The following is a 20,706-nucleotide window of genomic DNA, read 5'->3' on the forward strand; positions in this document are numbered from 1 at the left end:
CTGAGCGTCCTCCTCCTACAGCGCTCATCAACTCTGAGCAGAGACTAAGAACAGAAAGTGTGAAATTTCACCAGGCGCCGTTGGGTGCATGTTCACTAAGCAGCACACTTCACTTCTACAAGTCTTATTTTAACCCCCCCCCCCCCCCACCCTCTCCCCTCCTCTTCCCCACCCCCCAATCGATGGCTCTGGCGAGCACCCAGCTTAATAAATGATCAATGGTGAACTGTCAGGTTGAGGAATGAAAAGCACATCACGACTCCACTCCTCATTTCTGCACAGGGGAAGTGAAGGAAACACCGGTTATAATGTTACATCAGAAGCAGAACAGAACAGAGCTTTACAGCTGTTCTCTGTGTCAGCGAACGCAGCGTGCTGAAAGGCAGCTTCTCTGTTTCTGAAGGGATGGAGGGAATTCTCAGGGGCTGCCAGCTGTTGGGGGATGCAGGGTTTTTATACACCGCCGTGCAGCTCAGGGTTTTAACAATAACTTCACTTCACTGTGAAAAGAAAGTGTCCCCCAGGAAAACAGCTGATCAGAGCGTGCACATTAATACCTGTAGGTTCACCTGACCTGTTTAAATACTAACATTCACTGTTACTGTCAGTGTAAATGAACAGAACTTGTTGCTACCTGCTGAAGCCACTCTACTTCCTGCTTAATTACTCTCATTTTTTGTCTTTATGAATAAGAGATGATTATTAATGTGACTCTGCAGGTTTTTGAAAAGTCTTAATTTCATTTACAAATGTCTTGAATACTTTCTCTGTCACATTAGTTCGAACTGTTCTGGACGAGGCAGCAGCTGGGAAACATGACAGTTTCAGTCAGAACCATTGGACCTGCAGCAGACACTGTTGTTCTGTATCTTAATATTTCCAGGTAATCATGTGTCCATCTGGTTCATGTACATATCTTTGACCTGTTGTAAGACTTCTTCATGAACAGCTCGTGGAAACTTCATGTCCACAGCCTGAACACTTCACGTCTCTCCTGGTGGTTTTGCAGGGACTCTGTGGATCGATGAGGCTGTCGATACCTGCCTGCGTTAGAACACAGTCAGATATGTGCAGCACAAGTGTGGCATCAAACTTTCAGTTTATCAGAAAGTAAAACTCAGGAATTTGTCTTCCTCCTGAGGTCGATCCTGACCTGCAGGAGAAGCTTGACAACACTGGAGTCTTTGTGTATAATGGCAGCTGAAATTGGACAAACATGCATGAGGCCTAATCAGAAAAATCATTTCACGGATATTTATTCCGTTGACGTGAGTTTCCGTGCTTCCTCCCGTGCGCCAGTTTGCATCTTCACAACACGACGACTGTGAATGACGCCGTGCATCACAACGTCCCCGCACGAATCCAATCAGTATGGAACCAGCAGCAGCGACAGAGCAGAGGGGTCACAGAGCGCTGTCACTTACAGTAGCATCGTTTTTACAGAACGGGGCTGATACGAGCCCCCGTCTGCGTGAGAGTGGGAGAGGAAGAGACATAAAAAATTCATTAGGAGATGGAAGGAGATGTCATATCGAATATGTAGCCAGCTGCACTGATGGCCGCGGCCGGTGAGCTGTGTGAGGCTGGTGAGGAAGCTGTGAAGCGGCGCTGTGGGCCTGACCGGGCTGAATGTTAAATTACATCATCAGCAAACAGACGCACGATGAACGCCAACAAATACTTATTTAAAGTGGTTAGTTTGTAAAAGACAAAAAAAACAATCACTGCCTGGTTTGATCTGCGTCAGTGATGAAGAGGGACTGTGATTCTAAACGAGCTGCTGTGCTTTGGCTCAGAGTTTTGGCTTCTTTCTCCTCAGTGCTGCTAAGTGACATTTCCATCCAGAGAAATGCATAAAATATGCATTAACCCAAACGCACAGCACAGATTGCATTAATTAAAATGCATCAGTTATAGGAAATGTGATTTTTGTCTGACAGGAAGTGGCTTTACTTCGACTTTGAGCCGGTTACTTTGCAAATGTAAAGGCGTCGGAGCAACACACCTGGATCAGGGTATAAAGGAGAGGGTGAGGTATGATGACGTGGTCAGAGCCGATCTCCACGACGCCAGGAATATCCACTCCAGATAACATCCTCCTCATCAAATATTTAAAGACAGGAGGGAAAAAATAGACTTAAATGCCAGAAGATTCACAAGGGGATTTAAAGACTGGGAGATTGTTACTCATTATCCTTCTAAATGTCAGGGAAATGTGAATGCCCTGCAGTAGGTCTTAAGTACAGTCACTACACAAATGTTGCTTTAGGCCTCATTATTCCCCTTTCAATTGGTGGGGAAACATGTTGCTTTAGTTTAAGGCAGAATGCATTAAAACAGTGAAGACATTTACTGAAGATTTACAGCAGGCAGAGTGTGTTGGTCCTCACACACACACACACACACACACACACACCTCTGTGTAAAATAACACATCTCTGCTCTGAGATAAGACACAGCAGAAGGTCACAGACCACAGCCTCCACAGCAGATACTGGTAGCTTTAGGTTAATGTGACAGTGAGTCACCGGCGTCGAATAAACACAGCTCTCAGATCAGATAACTGAGGCTTTTTGCTTCCACCCCGATCGTAATTAAGTCATCGCCCCCCCACCCCACCCCCACCTCCAGTATCTGGTTGTCACCTTGTTGTATCATTACTGTCGCTGGATCATTTCGCTGTACTTAGTTATTACTTAGCACCCACTAAATATAGCTTTGCCCAGGCAGCCAGTGTGATAGCTCTTTGCAGCAAAGCCAGCTGTGGGTTGTTACACCCCCACCCCCAACCCCCCCACTCTAACCTCAGTCAGTCAAGAAGACTTAAATGGATAAAACGCCACTCAGTCAGTTATGTTTCCTCCTGAAGATTTACTCCAACAAGGACACTGAGAAATTGGACGGGAGTTATTCTGCTAGTTTATTTTTCTTTAAAGTGGGGGCCCAGCTGTGACACTTCACCCCCCCCCCTCCAGTCAATTAATATAAGCCTTACAGCTCTGGTAAGGACTCAGTGGGTTGCGATGCTTAAGAGGCAGATTTGACAGGAGCTGAGTGGGGACTGACTATTTACTGATTATTTTTAGGAAATGCTGCTTTTTTATTTGGGGGTGGGCGAGTGGATAAATCTGAGCCTCCGTCCATCAGCTACACTTGATTCTCAGATGACACGCCGCTGAAGATGATGCCTTCAGGCTCGACATGTTTAATACGACTTCTGCACGAGTTTACTGAACTGTCAAACTGACCCCAGCAAAGTTTTTACGATGTTCACTGTCGTCTGTCTTCAAGTATAAGCCTGTGAAGTTTGGTGACTGTATGTTGACACACAGGCTCAAATTCAAACTAATAAAGGTTTAGCTGCACGTTTCAGACTCTGAGCATCTCCTGTGTTTCCCTCAGAGCCTCAGGTGGAATCCTTTCCTGCAGCTGCAGTTTGTCCTGAACAGGCCACAATGTTTGGAGCTAGTTAGCAGAAGTTAGCATGCTCACCAAACACAGTGAACACGGTTAACATCACGCCTGCTTCATTAGCATGTTAGCATAGTCTCTGTGATCATGTTGTCATGCTATCATTAGCATTTAGCACACAGAGAGCTGATTAGTCTTTCACAGTGAGTTTTACAAACTAATTTGCCTCTGGTGTGTGTGTGTGTGTGTGTGTGTGTGTGTGTTTACAGTGAAAACATAAACAGCTTATTCAGCAGAATGTTCTGGGTTATTTTACATTTGCTTCCTGTTGCGTTTAGACTCACTGACGCTCGATGCAGCAGCTCAGACTGCTGCTCTCCATACTTTGTCTTCACAACAACTTTTTTTTTTTTTTTTTGAGTTTGCAAACCCAGCCTCATCTGCAGCTGGTTTATTTTGGCGTTTGATACTCAGTGTTTACTCTATTTTTGTCATTCGGATGTGCTAAAATATCAGAGCAGCAAAGCTAAGCTGCGAGCTGCTGTAACTCCTGCCTGTCACACCATGAACACCTCCTCCACAGTCCCATGGTGCCATGAGAGGAAAGACTTCATTAATACTGAGAGAACTGTCCTTTCTTTCTGAGTCGCCAGTGAATGAACATGGTGACCTTTTCAGTATAAAAGCACTGCTGATATTAAGGCAAAGTTAATGAAAGGCAATAAAATCTGAACCCTGAAGATCAATAACATTTCTTCTTTGTTTGCGAGCACCTAACATGGCGAGTTCTACCTCCATGCCCCAAAACCAGAGGACAGGTAGGAATCCGAAGCACTGGATGGAGCCAACTGTTGTAGAGAATCCAACTCTCTCATGAGTTGGCGGAGACCAAACAACCAGAAAAAAGAGGTTTTCATCAACAGGGAGAGAAAACAGAGCTGGAGAGGCTGCAGAATTACAGCGACGCAGAAAGAGCACCACAAAGAGCCACTCAGGTGAGGAACGACATCAAAAGGAAGAAAAAGAAAAAGCTGTGACAAGCTTACAGCTGACATCCAAATGGAGGAGGAGAAAAACAACGTTCTCCAGGAAGAAATGAAGGTCGGGCAGGACGAGTTTGAGACTGAGCTCCAGATGGAGAAGATGAAAAACAAGAAGAACTGGAGAAACTCAGAGCTTCACAAATCAAGTCCCTCAAAGACAAGACATCACAGGACGAGCTGCTGGTGCAGGACCTGAGGGACGTACAGGACGCCTGGTGGAGGAGATCGACCTCGTGCAGAATGACGCTGCCGAGAAAGAAGTCAAAACTCAGCTCAACGATCAGCTCTCACACAACCAGGAAATATCAAAGCATCAAGGGTGAGTGGAAGGATTTAAATATCAGAAAAAACCAAACCAAAAAAACCTTTATCTCCTGCGTCTCTTGCTGTATTTAAACGTAGGTTGTACTGGAACAGTCGAGAGTTCAAGAACCTGTTGAAAATATAGTCACTGAAATGTCATTATAATTAAGAAATTAAGAACCACATATACGCAGAACTTTTCTCATGATTCCTGATCAATATTTCACAATTTCATGTGTTTAATCCAAGAGATCCCTGCATGTTGATCAGTGAGCTTTAGAGATGCTGACATATGGACTGTGTCTGTTTCTGCTCTTTATGCTAAGCTAAGCTAACTGACTGCTTGCTGTAGTTTCATATTTAAAGGAGCTGCAGTGTAATCAATATGTTTATAAGGAAGATAAATAATAGATCAATAGTTTGTATCCACCATGACCTAACAGTGAGAACCTCTCTCATGGTGGGCATATCATTTTAGAGAAACTACCAAATTAGGCCAACTCTGAATGATTCAAATTAATCTTCTTAATCAAGTATTATCTTGAAACGCCTCCTAACTTTAAAGAAGAGATTTAAGGGGATTTCAGAAGCCATCGCCAAAGACTCGTGACCTAATTCAGTTCTTTTAAAATCCACTTTACTTGTAGACCTACAGCCAATGTATGTGTGATCTGAGCTGGTAATTTCATTTAGAAAAATGTCAGTGTTCACTCCACTGTTCACACAAAAGACCTGGCACCTACATTACCCACAATGCATCTCGACTGCAGAGAGTTCGATCACAGATTCAGATGATTTATGCTACGTGCAACATGTAGCTCTGAGCCGTTAGCTTCCATCCATTATCTGAACCACCTGTCACTTTGAGGGTTGAGGGTTTGAATCCAGAGGTGACAGTGCTAACCACTGCTCCACTGTGCCTCAGCAACGTGTCCAGGCTTTTCACAAACACCTGGAAAAAGACTTCATTAATTTCCTGACAAGGATTTAAAAAACAATGAATAAAAAGATAACAAGACTCAGTGATGGATTCTATATGAAGTTCCTGTTGGTGCACATTTTTTAGTTTTAACATGGAAATCACTATCAAATCAAATACCGATGAGAAATGAACATTATCAGGTCATGATTGATTTGAATTATCTGACAGATGCAGACTGACTGTGAAGGTTAACAGATGATGTATCACTGGAAGGAAGTGATTTGTGGTGGGGTCACTGCAGCAGCATCCCTTTGACTGGGACATAAAGCTGCAGAGTGAAACACATCAAGGTCTCGGTGGCGTCAGAGGTCGACACGAGATGGTTCCATTTGGTCCGGTGGATAAAATAATTCACGGCGCTGTGCAGCAGCTGACGTACAGCACATCACATCACTGCTGTGGTTGAAAAAGACTTTAATTCAGTGCCTGGGAGAAACAGTACAGCACATTTTGTTATAAAAATGGATTTCCACAGGTTCAGTCAAGACATCAGTAGCACTAAGGCCAGGTTAGTCTCTGAAAGTCAAAGCTACTGCAAAAAAACAACAACAAAAAAAAAAAAAAGGTCCTGGTTTTTCCCTCCCTAACACCTACGACAGAAATCACTCCAACGACTCCAACAGCAAACTAATCACTTCCTCACTGCTTCTCTGTAACGTGGTGAAAGGGAAAATAATCATTTTAGATTCAAAGGGCTCAATTTGCTCCAGAGGGAACCTCGCCCTCTGGATGTGGGATTATTCATTACAGTAGTGTCTGTGTCCAACAAGGTCATTTAAATGTGGGGCGAAGTAAAAGCATCTGAGGGAGTAAAAACCACTGTAACATTTACATATTTGTAGAATAATGCATAAAAAAGAAGTGGTAGAATATATGAGCTTATTGTGTGAAGCAGTCCTGGTTGTGTAATAAGGCACAGTTTCTGATCAGAAAAGAATTAAATGCTCTGTGCTGCGCAGAATATAAATGAGGGTATTTAGCATTTTTTAATTTTTCCTAATCATTTTTTTTGTCCTTACATAACTTCATTTAAAAATAAATATCTATTATCTTCTTTAAATTTAAAATAGTCCTTAAAAGTTTGCTGTACCCCATCATAACCCACAATTCTAAAATGAAATTGTAAAAAAAAAAAAAAAAAAAAGTGGAAATGATCCATACCTAAAATAAAAAATAACAGGATGGATATAGCATTTTTAAAAACAGTTCAAAAAGAAAAACAAGAACAAAAACAAAACAAGAACACAAACAGACATGTAATATACAGATTTCTTTTTTAAATGGATACAATTTGAGAACACATTTAGCTTCTCTGTTGTTGTTCCACCTCTTGAAGAAAATATGTGCCAATGCCCCCAAGAAAAAGGACCAACACCCCCTCTGTTCAACCCATCTCTTTGGCGTTTCATGGAGGGGAGGAGCAGACGATGCAAAGCGTCTCTGCCAGGCAAAGAGCCACGGGGCCAGTTCACTGGACGCTGCAGGTTCACACGCCGTGTTAACAGGGAGGAAAAACAAAAAAACAAAACTGGGGCCTGGAAAAAAAACAACAACAAAAAAAGAAAGGATGGACGGGCTTTATTTTTTGGAGTGTGATATGAGGGCGTTCTCGATGCAGAGGACGATGTAGGAGCCGGAGCAGCTGCTGGAGGTTTGCTGCAGGAGGTGGCCGCTCTGCAGCGATGACGCCAGACCAGTCACAGCGCGCTCGCCCGCTCGCCACGTTTCACAGTAGTGGTCTGTTTGCCGGTGGCCTTTGTTGTTTGATCCGTGCCAGACCATTTTCTCCGGCCTGTGGCAAAGAAAAAAAAAAAAAACGAGCGCAGAGGTCAGAACGTGTTTACGTTAAATATACATCTGAGAAGCTGCGTCGCTGACTCACCATGCGCTGTCCCTGAGGATATCTCGACCATCGAAGGAGTAGATCGGCACGTTCTCCTTCATTTTGCTCGCGTCGTCACCAAACATCGACTCCCAGCTGCTGAACAACACCTGGTCCTGAAAGGACGAGAATACAAAGATGAAAACTTCAGCTCTCCTTCAGCAGCAAGATAAACAGAGAATTCAATCAAACATCTGAACTGCCTCCGCCCCAGCAGCAGCCTCTCACCTTGAGGTTCAAGATGGGGAAGCTGTCCCTGTCCGACCTGCGGACGATGGTGTAGAGGTCTTGAAGCTTAGAGGACAGGAAGGCTCTGAAGGTTCCCTTCAGGCCCACGGCACGAGCCTGCTGGAAGCACAGGAAGTCAGCCCCGCGGATTCCTCGCATGTTACCGGTCTGAGGGGCGTTCAGGGCGATGAGGTGTAGCTGCGGAGGACAGGTTGGCGTTAGAACAGCAGCTGCTAATCAAATACAGTGTTGGTGAGCTCTCGTGGTTCAGCTCCACTCACTCCAGATCCTGACGTGTCCACGTGGCCTCCAGGCTGCGGGACAGGAGGGCTGGGTCGCCTCTGTGGGGTGACCGGGTATCTGTTCTCAGTGTGTGGGGTGGCTAATCGTCCGTCTGTGTGACCCGTGTGTCTCGGATCCGGGAACCTGGGATCGTACTGCGGGGGGTATCTGGGGTCCACGGGCGGGTGTGGTGGAGGCTCAATGGGACGTATGGCAGAACCAGACTGGGAGTAATGGCCAGCGCCGTTGTTCTGGGACTGGTCCCGGGACTCGGGGTACAGGACCACGGGAGGAGGCTGGACCTCCGCCACCTCGTTCTCCTGGAACAGAAAAACACGATCAGTCAGTGAACGTCAGACGGTGAAATACGTTTATTCGGTCGTTGAATTAAACTTACCAGATCTCTGAAGAAGGGCCTGTACTCTCCGAGCTGAGAGGAGGAAGGAGAAGATTAAATAAGCAGAAATCAAGCAGCAGTTTACTTCGAATATGTCTTATTGGGATCTAGGATTTCCGTACCATGACTTGCCGCAGTCCATCGCGCACTCTCAGGTAGAGGTCTGCCCGGTCTATGATGTAGACGAGGCTGCCCTCTGCCTGACGTCTGGCAGAAGCGATCATTGTGTCGTACGATCTCAGCACTGTAACCTGAGGACAAAAACAAAGATGGACGCCGCGTTTCATCGGGCGAGTTCTCGTTAGACACGACACAACTGGACCAGTCTGCAGACTCATCATTGTGAATTAGGAGTTGTATCTGGAACTGTGATGGTACTTACTCCAGAGGAGAGACCAGGACTTCCAGGTGGGCCAGGAGGACCAGGAGGTCCTGGGACACTGACGGCTTGAAATTAAAACAAAAACCTGTTAATGACTCAGCTCATGAAAAGCTCCGGTCAACACTGTCTCCAGTAGCAGCAACAACAGTCCGTATGATGTAGACTAAATCTTCAAACTTACGGTGATTGGGCCTGTATACTCCAGGAAGTGAGCCTGGAGATCCTGGAGGTCCAGGTGGTCCTGGAGGACCTGGACGTCCATCATAACCAACGCCTGGTGGCCCCGGTGGTCCCTGAGGTCCAGGAGGGCCCACAATGGAATCTCCCTTTGGACCCTAACATCAGAGAGAAGCATTTTTAAAATGTCCCGCACGTAGACGGAGGTTTCATCGTACCGGACGCTTCACTCAGAACTCACCGGTAAACCTGGTTTTCCAGAAGGTCCTGGTGGACCTTGGACTCCGAAACGTGGGTCATAATATCCACCACCGGGCTCTCCCTTCTCTCCCTTCACACCTGGATCTCCAGTTTCTCCTTTCAGTTCATTCTGTTGGAAAACACTGTGATAAGTTTTCTTCTTATTTCACATCTGACACAGCGACAGAACAGACTGCTGGTGGAGCCATCGGCCACTTTACCTTGAACGCGTAAATATCAAAGTTAGACGCCGTTCCTGGAAAGAACAAAGCTGTTTTAGTGACGAAGCTTCAGTCCTGTACTGCAGTAGATGTGTCTGTAATCATGGTTCTGGGTGTTTATTTAATTCAAAGTCTAGAATCTACCTGGGATTCCTGGAAGTCCTCGCTCGCCACGCTCTCCTTTTTCCCCTTTAGTCACTGCAACACAACACATACAGTATTTACACTGCACAGGTGTATCTGATAACACACAGTAACACTGTGCCACCCTGATTCACTGATAGTGATGTCGTCTACGTTTTATCACTTCATCCTCCAAATCTGAGACCTGACGGCTTAATCTCTTCACAGAACAGTGTCTATCTGCTTCAGGCTGAGGCGGCTGGATCAAACTGAAATTAAGATAGAACTGTTTATCTCTGCAGACACTGTAAACCTTTTCTCTGAGCCCTCTCTCTGTCTCACAGTGTTACGTATCTGGTGCTAAAACAGCAGACTGAGGCGTGCTCCGAGGTCGTACCTGGATAATTCCTTGAGGTTTCATCGTAGCGCTGTGAACGGAAAGAAAGGAAAAAAGCTTAATGACACCAGTAAGAGCAGAGGAAAAGATGTGTCTAAGGTTTAAGATAAACACAGCAACTGATTCACTATTTGAGCAGCCAGATAAAGCCAATAATGACTGACTGCCAAAGTGTAAATATCAATCGCTCGGCTCTCATACATGACAGAGATTTTACCACAAACTGCTGCACAGAAATGTTCAGGTACCAGGTTTTGGATCTTGTGTACTCACATTGAAGCGATCTATAGGAATGGCTGGACCAGGGGGTCCAGGTGGTCCTGGTGGTCCAGGTGGGCCCTGATGAAAACAAAGTGACTCTCATTAGAAACTAACATGAAGAAATAACATGAATAAGTATTTTATTCTTTTTCACAGCTGCTCACAGTGAAACATAAACACAGAGCAGAAGAGCTGACGTGTGTTGAATGTTTTGCTTCATTAGTCTTCTTCTGCAGCTGTCCAGTCAGCCTACCTATGGTATTGGTAATAATACTGATACTCACTGGGTAGCCATATCCAGCACCACCTCCCGGCTCTCCTTTCTCACCCTTGTATCCATTCACACCAGGACGACCCTGAGGAGAGGAACTCACAGATTCACTTTTTCCTACACTTGAATAAACTAAAACAGTGACATTGAAATATATCTTATACTAATGTGATACTACACAGTGGCTGCAGAAAGTATTCAGACCCCCTCACTTTTTGCACACTTTATTGTGTCTTAGATTTGATTGTAATTGGGTTCTGCAAAGAGTTAAATTCAGTGTCTCTTCAGACCAGAGAAATGTGTCCCTTAAATACCGTTTGGGAACTCCAAGAGGGCCGTCATATGACTTTTACTCAAGGCCTGATTGATGGAGTGCTGCTCATATTTCAGGCAGGTTCTCCATCTCTGCAACGACCGTTGGGTTCTTGCTCTCCGAGGCTCTTCTTGCCCAGTTACTGAGTTGGACCAGAATCAACTCTCGAGTCCTGCTGGTTCCTTCTTCTATTTAACTCTCACTGAAGTCACTGAGCTCCTGGAAACACTCAGGGTTTTATACCTTTGCCCTGATTTGCCTTAGACTTCACGCTGACACGTTAACTGTGGAGCCTTACAGTGGTGCTCCAGTTATGACAAAACTGACACGACAGTAAAATGTATGAAAAGTGAAATGGTCTGAATTCTCTGTAATGGAAACACAGAACAGTAAAATATATCAACATAAGACACAGAGGGACTTACAGGTCGTCCAGGCATTCCAATTTCACCTTTTAATCCAGGAGGTCCATACTGACCCTGCAGCAATAAATCATGAAATAGAGGACAATGTGAGGTAGGAGAATGATGAGGAAAAGATATGTGCTTTAAATTCAAAACCGTTTTGATGAATCTTGCTTGAACGTCTCAACATCTCAAACACTTACAGAGGGACCAACAGGTCCAGCAGGTCCTCGGTCTCCCTACGAGCCGATGAAGGAAGATCAGTTTTAACAGCAGAAAATCAACAGAGCAGATCACACCAGGCAACAGACGCAGACACAGTCAGCCAGCTGCAGCGAGACTCACCTTCTGACCTCTTAACCCGTCCAGATGCAGCAGATTTCCATCAGGTCCGATCACTAAGCCTGGCTCGCCTTTCTCACCCTGAACACAGAGCATAGACTCAGTTACAGTCACGTCTTTATGATGACGAGGAGATAAATGAACGACTGAACAAACAGATAACCAAGACTTTCACCTTCACTCCGTAGCCAGGAAGACCAGGATCTCCTCTGTCCCCCTTTGGTCCCATAGGTCCCTGCAGGATGAAAAAACAAAAACATCATCCAACCTGTTAGAAAATGAGACGTTGATGTTCGATATGATCTAAAGGCATCATGGGTATTTGGGAAAAAACAGAAATGTGACTTACAGGGAATCCAGCCTGACCAGGTAAACCAGGTCCACCCTGCACAGGAAGACAACACGATTTACATTTCACTTCATTAGACTGGTGGTTACAACACAACCACTTATTCTATAAAATGTGTGTGCAGCTTTCACTGAATGTTGTACGACTGACTTTAATAACATATTGAATTGGAAACAGATGTTAATGGTTAGATAATTTGATCCCTCACACACTGATTTGTATTTAGAGCAGCAGCTCCATCGCTGCCCCAACACACACACAAGGACAAGTTAATTGTACGTTTCACCACGTGGTATAAATCTAACATGTTTGTCTGTCACGTCTCAGCCCCTCCACCCACTCTACAATTATAATCACAAGTGCACAATCAATGTTATTAAGTGCACGGAGGAACATTCAGGGCCACGGAAAGTCTATAGTTACACTAAATACATTTATCTAAGTGTAAAGGCAGAATCCCAAAACAGTGCATCATCTGTATCAGTATCATGTACAGATGTCTGAGAATATACCTGAGGCCTGACACTGCCGACGACTCCGTCAAACTGTAGGGACACAAACAGAACAAATGATTAAAAGTCCTCAGTCTGAGTTGTTATTTTCACGTCTGCCATCTTGTTTTTTTTTTCCTTACATTGTCAGATGAGTAGATGATTTGTCCTGGTGGTCCAGGTGGACCTGGTGGACCCGGGAGTCCGGTTCCGTCTCGACCTGCTTCACCCTAAAACCACAGCGAGATGATGAAGAACCTTCCCCACTGACAAGACGTCCAAAACCAACATGAATCAAATGCAAATGAGACTTTCATGATATTCACCCTCTCTCCTTTGTCACCTCTGTCTCCCTTTGGTCCCTGTAAAATTCAAGAATGAAACACTTACTTTAACAACTTTAACAACTTTAGCATCCAAACACCTGCTTCACGCACTGATAGGTTGGACTAAACAGTGAGAGGCAATCAGGCAGTTTCAGATACAAGAAAAAGAAAACTCTCTAAAGTCATGTGTCCTTGTGAGCCGCTCCGAGGGTGCATGAAATATTCTTTTTTTTTTTTTAATCAGACTGTCGGATGTGGAGGGAACTGCCTCTTCTACCTGAGGACCAGGGAAGCCATCCAGCCCAGGTCGTCCATCTCTTCCTACGGGACCCTCGTTGCCCTTCGGACCCAGTATGCCAGGCAGCCCAGGTTTACCCTGCAGAGGTACGTTCATGTTATATGAAACACGCACAAAGAAAGTTATTGTAAAAACACATAATGACGGTGTAAAGCAGGAGCAGTAAGAAAACAAAACTCAGCTTTATGTGCTAGGTTTCAAATTCAGTACAGGACTGTCTGTTTTAATATTCTTTTAGCCAGAGCTGCAGATCTGAATGACACTCCAAAGGTAATCCATTAAAGATAAAATGTTCTGTGTTCACATGTTTGTATCCATTTTATTTATTGATTTATTTATATGTAAGGACTTCATTTCGGATGAATGAAGCCGTGGCTTTGTTTCCTCAGCATCAGTGAAACCACAGCACAGGAGAGTATGACAGATTCATCTACTGACAATACCCGAAGCTTGAACTGAAGTGGAGTTGAATGAGTTTAAGACACTCGAGGGAGAACAAGGACTAAACTCTGGCTGATCGCTTCGAGATTTCACTTCAGTCCCAGGTCGCTGTACCTCAGGCTTTTTGTGTTTTTCTGCTCATTAAAAACCTTGAGAGTTATTCCTGACTACACTACTCAAAACAAGATCCTCATTTGATCCAACAGTTTATACTTTACAAGTAAAGAATCCATTTGAGTTGAACTAGGGGTAAGAAGACCACTCGAGTCCTCATTTACTTACCGGAAGTCCAGGTAAACCAGGAGGACCCTGAAAGCAGGAAACATTTACCTTGGTTATTTGTAAGCTCATATCCTTTGATAAGTTCCAGGTATATATTCATACACATGTAAAATATAGACATGTATTGTAGATCAGAGTGTATGGCAGCCAAGACAAACAGTAACTGTTCATTTTCAATGTTGGAATTTAAATTAACAACATAACATGGGTGCTGTTCTTGTTACAGGTGTCTTCTACTGCTTCAGAATTCACACCTGTGCTTCCAGAAGACACAGTTTAGCTCAAGAGAAGCATTGGAAACACTACTTATTTTCTTGAGGACTAATTTCAGACTTTGTCTGTAATGTTAGGAGAGAGAAACGTAGCACTGACCTGTCTTCCTTCTGGGCCTCTGACACCAGGAAGTCCATTGGTGAAGCCTCCACCAGAGCCCTCCATGTCATCCTTCAAACACCAACAAAGAGTTGAAGACATTTTTCATGTATTATGAGATTAAATTCTGATGTAAACGGTGCAGAAAGATTAAGATTTAGTCATTTTTATTTAGAACTTTTATCTTTTATCAGGAGATTTTGTCGTTTCTATCAAAAGACATCTTCACCACCGAAAAACCTGAGAGAGAACTTACAAATCCAACACGATAACTTGGTCCAGGAGGCCCGGGAGGCCCAGGTGGCCCAACTGGTCCGATGGGTCCAGGCAGACCAGCGAGTCCAGGCTCTCCTGAAGGTCCAGGTAAACCAGGTTCTCCTTGAGCTCCCTGTAGGATGGTAGGACAGAAGTCAATAAATAAAAAAACAAAATAAAAGCAAACACAAAGGTTTCATCTATCGTAAAGTTTATCTAAACATGGTACGTTGAATTTGTTCTCAGGAATCTCATGTATCCTTCAACAAACTACTGACACCTGTGTCATGCAGCATTCAGTTACCAGTAATAAAAAGTATTAGAAAGTACAGAGTAATAAAGTCACTGCACAAACACACATGCTCATTTCTCTGGGACCTAATTCAGATGTCACTAAACGTTAAATCAAACCATAGCCAGCACTCAGATTAAACTTTAAGTCAGGTCTGTAGCTGACATTATTTGACAAAACATTTGCATATTGTTAGAAGACACAAATCCCCTGAGATAGTTGACGTGTACCTGCAGATGGGAAGGCTTAGGAGAGTAGGAGGAGGATAAATAATGAGGCAGCAGATTGGTGAGAAAAGAAAAGTAGGAGCTTGGCTGGAGAAATGAAAAGGGATGGGAAACGTTTTAGAAATAGTTATCAAGTGGACACAAACCCAAAACCACGCTACTCTCACTATTATGTCTAATGACATCTTCTCTTCTACTGGTTACAAGGCTGATTTGTAGTTGGCTGTGTGTGTCTTGGAGAGTAAATCTCACTGTAAAGTGGCAGGGTAAAAAAAAAAGAAGGAACAAATTAAGGTCATAAATCTGCACCTTCTCTCCAACGGCTCCTGGAAGACCCAGCTCGCCTGTATCGCCCTGGAGTAAGAACAGAAGAGTTGGACAAAAAATATATTATTGAGCGGAGCTTTTCCCTTTTTTGAGTGTTTAGCTTTTTAAAACATCTGCTGCTTTACAGGATTCAGCGACCGGACGATCGTCATGCTTTTAAATGTGTATTCCACTCAGACTGTGAAACACACCTGTTATAAACAGAACTCTGGATTCGTGTTATTTTACCTCCTGCTCGTTTAGAGCTGTGTTCATCTCACATTACACATTACCTCATGTTATCCAACCAATCCAACAGGCCATCAGTCAAGTCAAAACAAGTCAAATGTCACTACTGAGCAGCTTTGTGGGTTAAGATCCACAGACGTTTTGATAGCAGCAATCATTTTCACTTGACATTACCTTTTCTCCCTTGGGACCAGGAGCTCCTGGGAGGCCATCGGTACCCGGTAAACCAGGCAAGCCCTGGGGGGCCAAAGGATTTGGTTCAGGTTTACAGCAGTTGTTGATTTAGTTAGATTGTGAAATCTAGTGAGCAGTTAATGGAGTTAACAGGCCAGTGGTGCTGAGAGACACTTACAGGTTGACCGGGCGCCCCATCCTTTCCTGGTGGTCCAAATGCCCCAGAGCTGGATGCTGTGCTGGCTGTAGAGGGACCAGGAGGCCCGGGGGGACCGGGGGGACCCGGCACTCCAGGCAGTCCAGGCAGTCCCTACAACAAAGAAGAGTCCTCCTCATACTTTGCTTTTGACAGTCAGGACACAAGCGTGGTACAACTTTTGTCAGCTCTCCTCACCCGAATAGATTCCAGGTCAGGGAACCCTGAACCTTCCATGTCCACAAAAGTCTGGAACACATCAGATCAAATCAGTCGTATTATTCAACAAATCATTCGTGAAATCACGAATTTCTGCTGATGTTCATTGTGTCTCGATGTTGCAGATCACGCGACTGAAGCGAAGAGTAACTCACAGATCTGAATCCTGTTCCTGGAGGTCCTGGAGGCCCTGGAGGTCCCCTGGGGCCAGGCTGACCCTCTCCACGGTCTCCCTGTGTGAACAAGACTCAGTAAGAGAAAATACGCAGCTGTATTCATACAGAGATATCTATTCAAAAAGTTTATTTTACTGTACTGTACTGTATGTTTTATGTCTCTGACCTTCTCTCCCTTGGGTCCAGTGTCTCCTGGAGTTCCTGGGAAACCTGGAGGTCCTTCAGGACCCTGTGATGAAGAAACCATACTGTTAGGACACTGAAGATCGTCATGGACGTACAACAATTGAAAGCAAAGTGTAAAGGTCTTAACGTTAACAATCCCTCATCATATAAATATTTGACTGTTGATAAGAGATAAAAAAAGAAACTTACAGTTTTTCCATCCTCTCCAGGATCACCCTGCGAGATGGAAGTAAGGAATTTATTCAGTACACATCTGTGAATTAGGGATTTTTTCTTGGTTTCTCAACATAAAAAATCTATCTGCAGTCTACTAACTGGCTCTCCATCAGCTCCTGGTGATCCTGGGACACCTTGTGGTCCAGGTGGTCCTCGGGGTCCGGGGACTCTCGAAACAACTGAGCCGTCACCACCAAGTGAGATTTCAGTTGCAAGCCCTGGAGGGCCAGGAGGGCCAGGGGGTCCAGGGGGTCCGGGGTCACCCTTCTTTCCTTGATAGCCAAAACCTGCACTGCCCTGGAGACGAAGACGCATCAGTGTTAAATCTCAAAAACAGAAGAAGGTGCAGTGATGACACTTCCAGAAACCAACACTGAGATAAACACCATCAAATAACACATTCATGTATTAACAGACCTGTTCTAGTGAGGGAAGGAGGAGAAGAAGACGAAGAAGAAGAAGGAGGAGGAGGAGGAGGAGGAGGAGACTACGAAGACGAAAAAGAGGAAGAAGAAGAAGATGAAGATGAAGAAGAGTCAAACGTAAAGAATAATAGAATCATTAACTCACCTTTGCTCCTTTTTCCCCTGGTTCTCCCTGATAAGTAAAAACAGTGAAACAGTGAAGTCAACACTAAAAAGGAGACATAAATATCCACAAACATATCCAGTTGTTGGAGAATTTCACCTACAGTACTTCATACTGAGGTCACCTTCGAGGACTTTCCACTTTATAATCACTGTGACAACATTTGGCCGATCAAGAATCCATAAACACACATACACACACACATATTTTCTGCCTATAGAAATAAAATATGCACAATATAAAAAGTAAAATGAGTCTTGTTGCAATGCTGATGCCTGTATTAGATTAAAGCTTGCAGCTCCCTCTAGTGGTCCTTTGGGATATTTCACCAAAGTTCGGGTCTCCTCAGTGCGATCCAACTCTCAAACCACATATCACAAGCTACTGGTCTGGAACAGACTTTAAAAAAACCAAAACAACAACAACAACAAAATCCAAACCTTCTCTCCACGGGCTCCACCTCGTGAGCTGGAGCCAGAGCCTGATTCTCCCTTCGGCCCGATTGGACCCCTGTCTCCTTTCTCTCCTTTTTCCCCTCGGTCACCTCGCTCTCCTTTAGCCCCAACCGGTCCTGGAAAATGACGACAGAGGACAGAGTCATTAATACCCTCGTGGAGAGACCTCTCAGAAATGATTAACGATCGCATCCCGCATCCCAAACAATAAACAGGACATTTCCTGCTCCCAAAAGAAGAGGAGAAAAGAGGAAAAAGAAAATTACTTTTTGCTTGATGTAGCAAGAATCCCAGTGTACAAGGCTGCAATTTATAAGGCATGTCAAGGTTTGGAGGTGGTAACTGAGTGCACCTCCACACAGCTGCATGCACCACCATCCTGACATTTATTTTCTGGCGTGACCCGATTTGACTTTACTCCTCCTCCACCTGAACGTGTCACTCTCAGTGGAGACTCTATGAAATATATCCCACTTCTTCACCAACACTGCCGACATGCTCAGTGATGAGCCGTCCACTGCAATATGTCAGTTTAGTGGTGAGAATTTAGGGGCAGGAAAATGGATCCCACGCCACTGAATGGACACGTGAACAGAAAATTCACCTGTCTGTTCCGATCCAAAACCAAAAATAGTTTCTCCATCCTTTTTCTAGAACCAGACGTCCAGACCATGCAACATACACAATTCTTTCCTCTCTTTCTTGCTCATTTCCTCTCTCTCTGGGGAGCTCCTCTGCGTCCTCTCTGACTTTTTTTCTGGGGATTCTTAATTTTTCACTCCCTTGGCCTAAATACAAACATGTCCACCACCCCACAAAGCAGATAAATTCATGCTTCTGAAATCCATGTGTGGTCCCACATGAGAAGCACACACATGGATCAGGCAGAATATCAATGCAGAGAACAGGAAGGAGAAGTAAACAGAGGAGATCCGGATGCTTTTCTCTGTGTTTTCAACTCCTCTTTGACCCACCTGGTGACCCAGGAAGTCCGGGTCGGGACTCCACAGAAACTGAAACGTGCTGGGAGTCGCTTGCTGAACACAAGGCAAAAGGCAGATTAACAGTTTTTTTCAGTCACTTGGCTGCTCGAGGACATAAGGTAAGATATTTTATCATTTTGTTGTTTTCTGTTTTTTGTGTTCAATGTTAGTGCAGATGCTTTATTAAAGGCAGCTTCGCAGAAAATGTCATATTTTTAAATTTGTAATCTTCATTTGGGAACAACAACAACATCAAGTCTAAAACAAATACACCAAGAAAAGATGAGGAAAATGAGACCTAAGTCATTTTTACTTCAACAGTTGCCTAATGTGTTATTCCTGACACCACCACCAGGTGGTGATAAAGTAGAGATTTTTCAAACACTTTAACACATTAGTAAACAGAAAACAGCAGCAGAATTAAATAAGATTCAGATACTTGTACTTGGGTTAAATCACTCAGTAGACTGTGTTATTTACACAGTATCCAGGTGTGGACTGACTGTCACCCACACATGTTGCAGTAGACTTTATGTCCACTAGATGGAGACATGTGTCAGTAAATCTGTTTCTATCAGGCTCAGACTCTAACATGAACTCTGCAAAACCACGTGCTGTTAGAAACATTCCCCTCCGTACCCAACAGTCCGTCAACAGGTGAGGTCAGTCACGTGTCTGCTTGGGAAAGTACAACATCTATTTCCCATCAAGGTGAAATGAAAAATTCATGAACTGCTGACAAAACAGCAAGGAGGCAGATCCAAACGCATCTGTGTTATCACTCTGAGGAGGGTTTGCTTCAAACAGGAATACACTGAACCTTTTACCTGACAAACTCCTGCACAAAAAAAAAAACTAACAAAACACAAAAACATCCAGTTTATTCCATCTCAGGTTGGTGTCGAGCTGTATCTGCAGGTACAGAGGTCTAACCTGAGAAACTGTGAGTGTTTTCAAAATAAAAATCAAACAGGAAGTTCTCAGGAAGTGTTGCCTGGATCCAGATAAACTCACCTGTCTCTCTTGCGATGGACACCTCCTCTTTCCTGGTCAGTGGTGGCTGCTGGATCGGCCGAGAGGATGGAGGAGTAGTCTGCAGGAAAATAATCATGCGACACAGAGAGATACATATTTAAAAAGGGCAATCAGTGACATTTACTTAAAGCTGCACTGAGCTTGCTCTAGATTTTAGGGCCCATTTCCACTGGTATGTCGCCTCGAAATCAACATAAGACTAATTTTGCTGCATGGGAAACTGCTGTTCTTGTTCACATTATTCCCAAACAATCCCAACATAAATGACTCATGTTTCCGCCGTGCGTTACCATTCAACTGCTTTAATGTTTATAGCTTGTGCAGCCAACGCTTTGCAAGCGTTTCCCAGCTCCACACTGAGCCTTTTTAAACATGATCGAGTCAACATGTGCAGGGCAAACCGAGGATGGAGGAAAACCTTTTTCCCTTCCTCCTTCTTTTTCTGGAAACCTGTAACCGTTTTCACTAATTCAGTAATTGCCCTTTACGTGTTAATCTCTGTCAGACATTGCATGTGCTGTTGCAAAACTCATCTTTATGTGAACCTTATTGAGTCTGTCAGGGAACACAGCCCCCGGTCTATCACACTGATCTGGACTGCAGCTGCAACATGTCATTACCCTGAGTTACAGCGCCACCTGGAGGAAAATAACAGAGCTTATTTAAAATACAAATGACACCAACCTCAGTGAGTATTTGTGTATTTATGAGTATGTATGTGCACACCTTAATGACTGAAAAGGAGGTTTATTTTTGCCAAACTCTTCTTTTTTCCTTGACCTTTGTGCTCCTTTTCTTGTGCGTCAGAATATTTGAATATATTTAGAAATGATACTTTTTCTGTTTTTGTGTAGTTGCTGAAGTAAAGTGGATTTGGGAGTAGGTTTTGTGGACAAAAGACAAACAGGCCGACAGTGTTCAGTCACTAAAA

General features: G+C 44.1%; 1 protein-coding gene across 1 annotated transcript in view; it reads right to left on the minus strand.

Moving 5' to 3' along the window:
* Positions 1–6,136: 6,136 nt before the first annotated feature.
* col18a1a (collagen type XVIII alpha 1 chain a) overlaps positions 6,137–20,706 on the minus strand; it is a 58,333-nt gene continuing 43,763 nt past the window's right edge. Inside the window, 37 exon segments of the mRNA XM_018683173.2 lie at positions 6,137–7,531; positions 7,622–7,737; positions 7,850–8,047; positions 8,131–8,451; positions 8,529–8,561; positions 8,651–8,779; positions 8,911–8,975; positions 9,092–9,245; positions 9,329–9,457; positions 9,549–9,583; positions 9,693–9,746; positions 10,069–10,099; positions 10,342–10,407; positions 10,614–10,685; positions 11,339–11,392; positions 11,521–11,556; positions 11,663–11,740; positions 11,835–11,894; positions 12,009–12,044; positions 12,521–12,553; positions 12,643–12,729; positions 12,826–12,861; positions 13,103–13,201; positions 13,847–13,873; positions 14,219–14,290; positions 14,475–14,606; positions 15,302–15,346; positions 15,722–15,784; positions 15,900–16,031; positions 16,116–16,166; positions 16,292–16,369; positions 16,479–16,541; positions 16,688–16,714; positions 16,814–17,011; positions 17,285–17,311; positions 17,743–17,873; positions 19,755–19,833. Coding sequence (XP_018538689.1) covers positions 7,318–7,531; positions 7,622–7,737; positions 7,850–8,047; positions 8,131–8,451; positions 8,529–8,561; positions 8,651–8,779; positions 8,911–8,975; positions 9,092–9,245; positions 9,329–9,457; positions 9,549–9,583; positions 9,693–9,746; positions 10,069–10,099; positions 10,342–10,407; positions 10,614–10,685; positions 11,339–11,392; positions 11,521–11,556; positions 11,663–11,740; positions 11,835–11,894; positions 12,009–12,044; positions 12,521–12,553; positions 12,643–12,729; positions 12,826–12,861; positions 13,103–13,201; positions 13,847–13,873; positions 14,219–14,290; positions 14,475–14,606; positions 15,302–15,346; positions 15,722–15,784; positions 15,900–16,031; positions 16,116–16,166; positions 16,292–16,369; positions 16,479–16,541; positions 16,688–16,714; positions 16,814–17,011; positions 17,285–17,311; positions 17,743–17,873; positions 19,755–19,833 — 3,261 coding nt within the window. The 3' untranslated portion in view covers positions 6,137–7,317.

Source organism: Lates calcarifer, linkage group LG1 (assembly GCF_001640805.2).
Source record: "Lates calcarifer isolate ASB-BC8 linkage group LG1, TLL_Latcal_v3, whole genome shotgun sequence".
NCBI lineage: Eukaryota > Metazoa > Chordata > Actinopteri > Centropomidae > Lates > Lates calcarifer.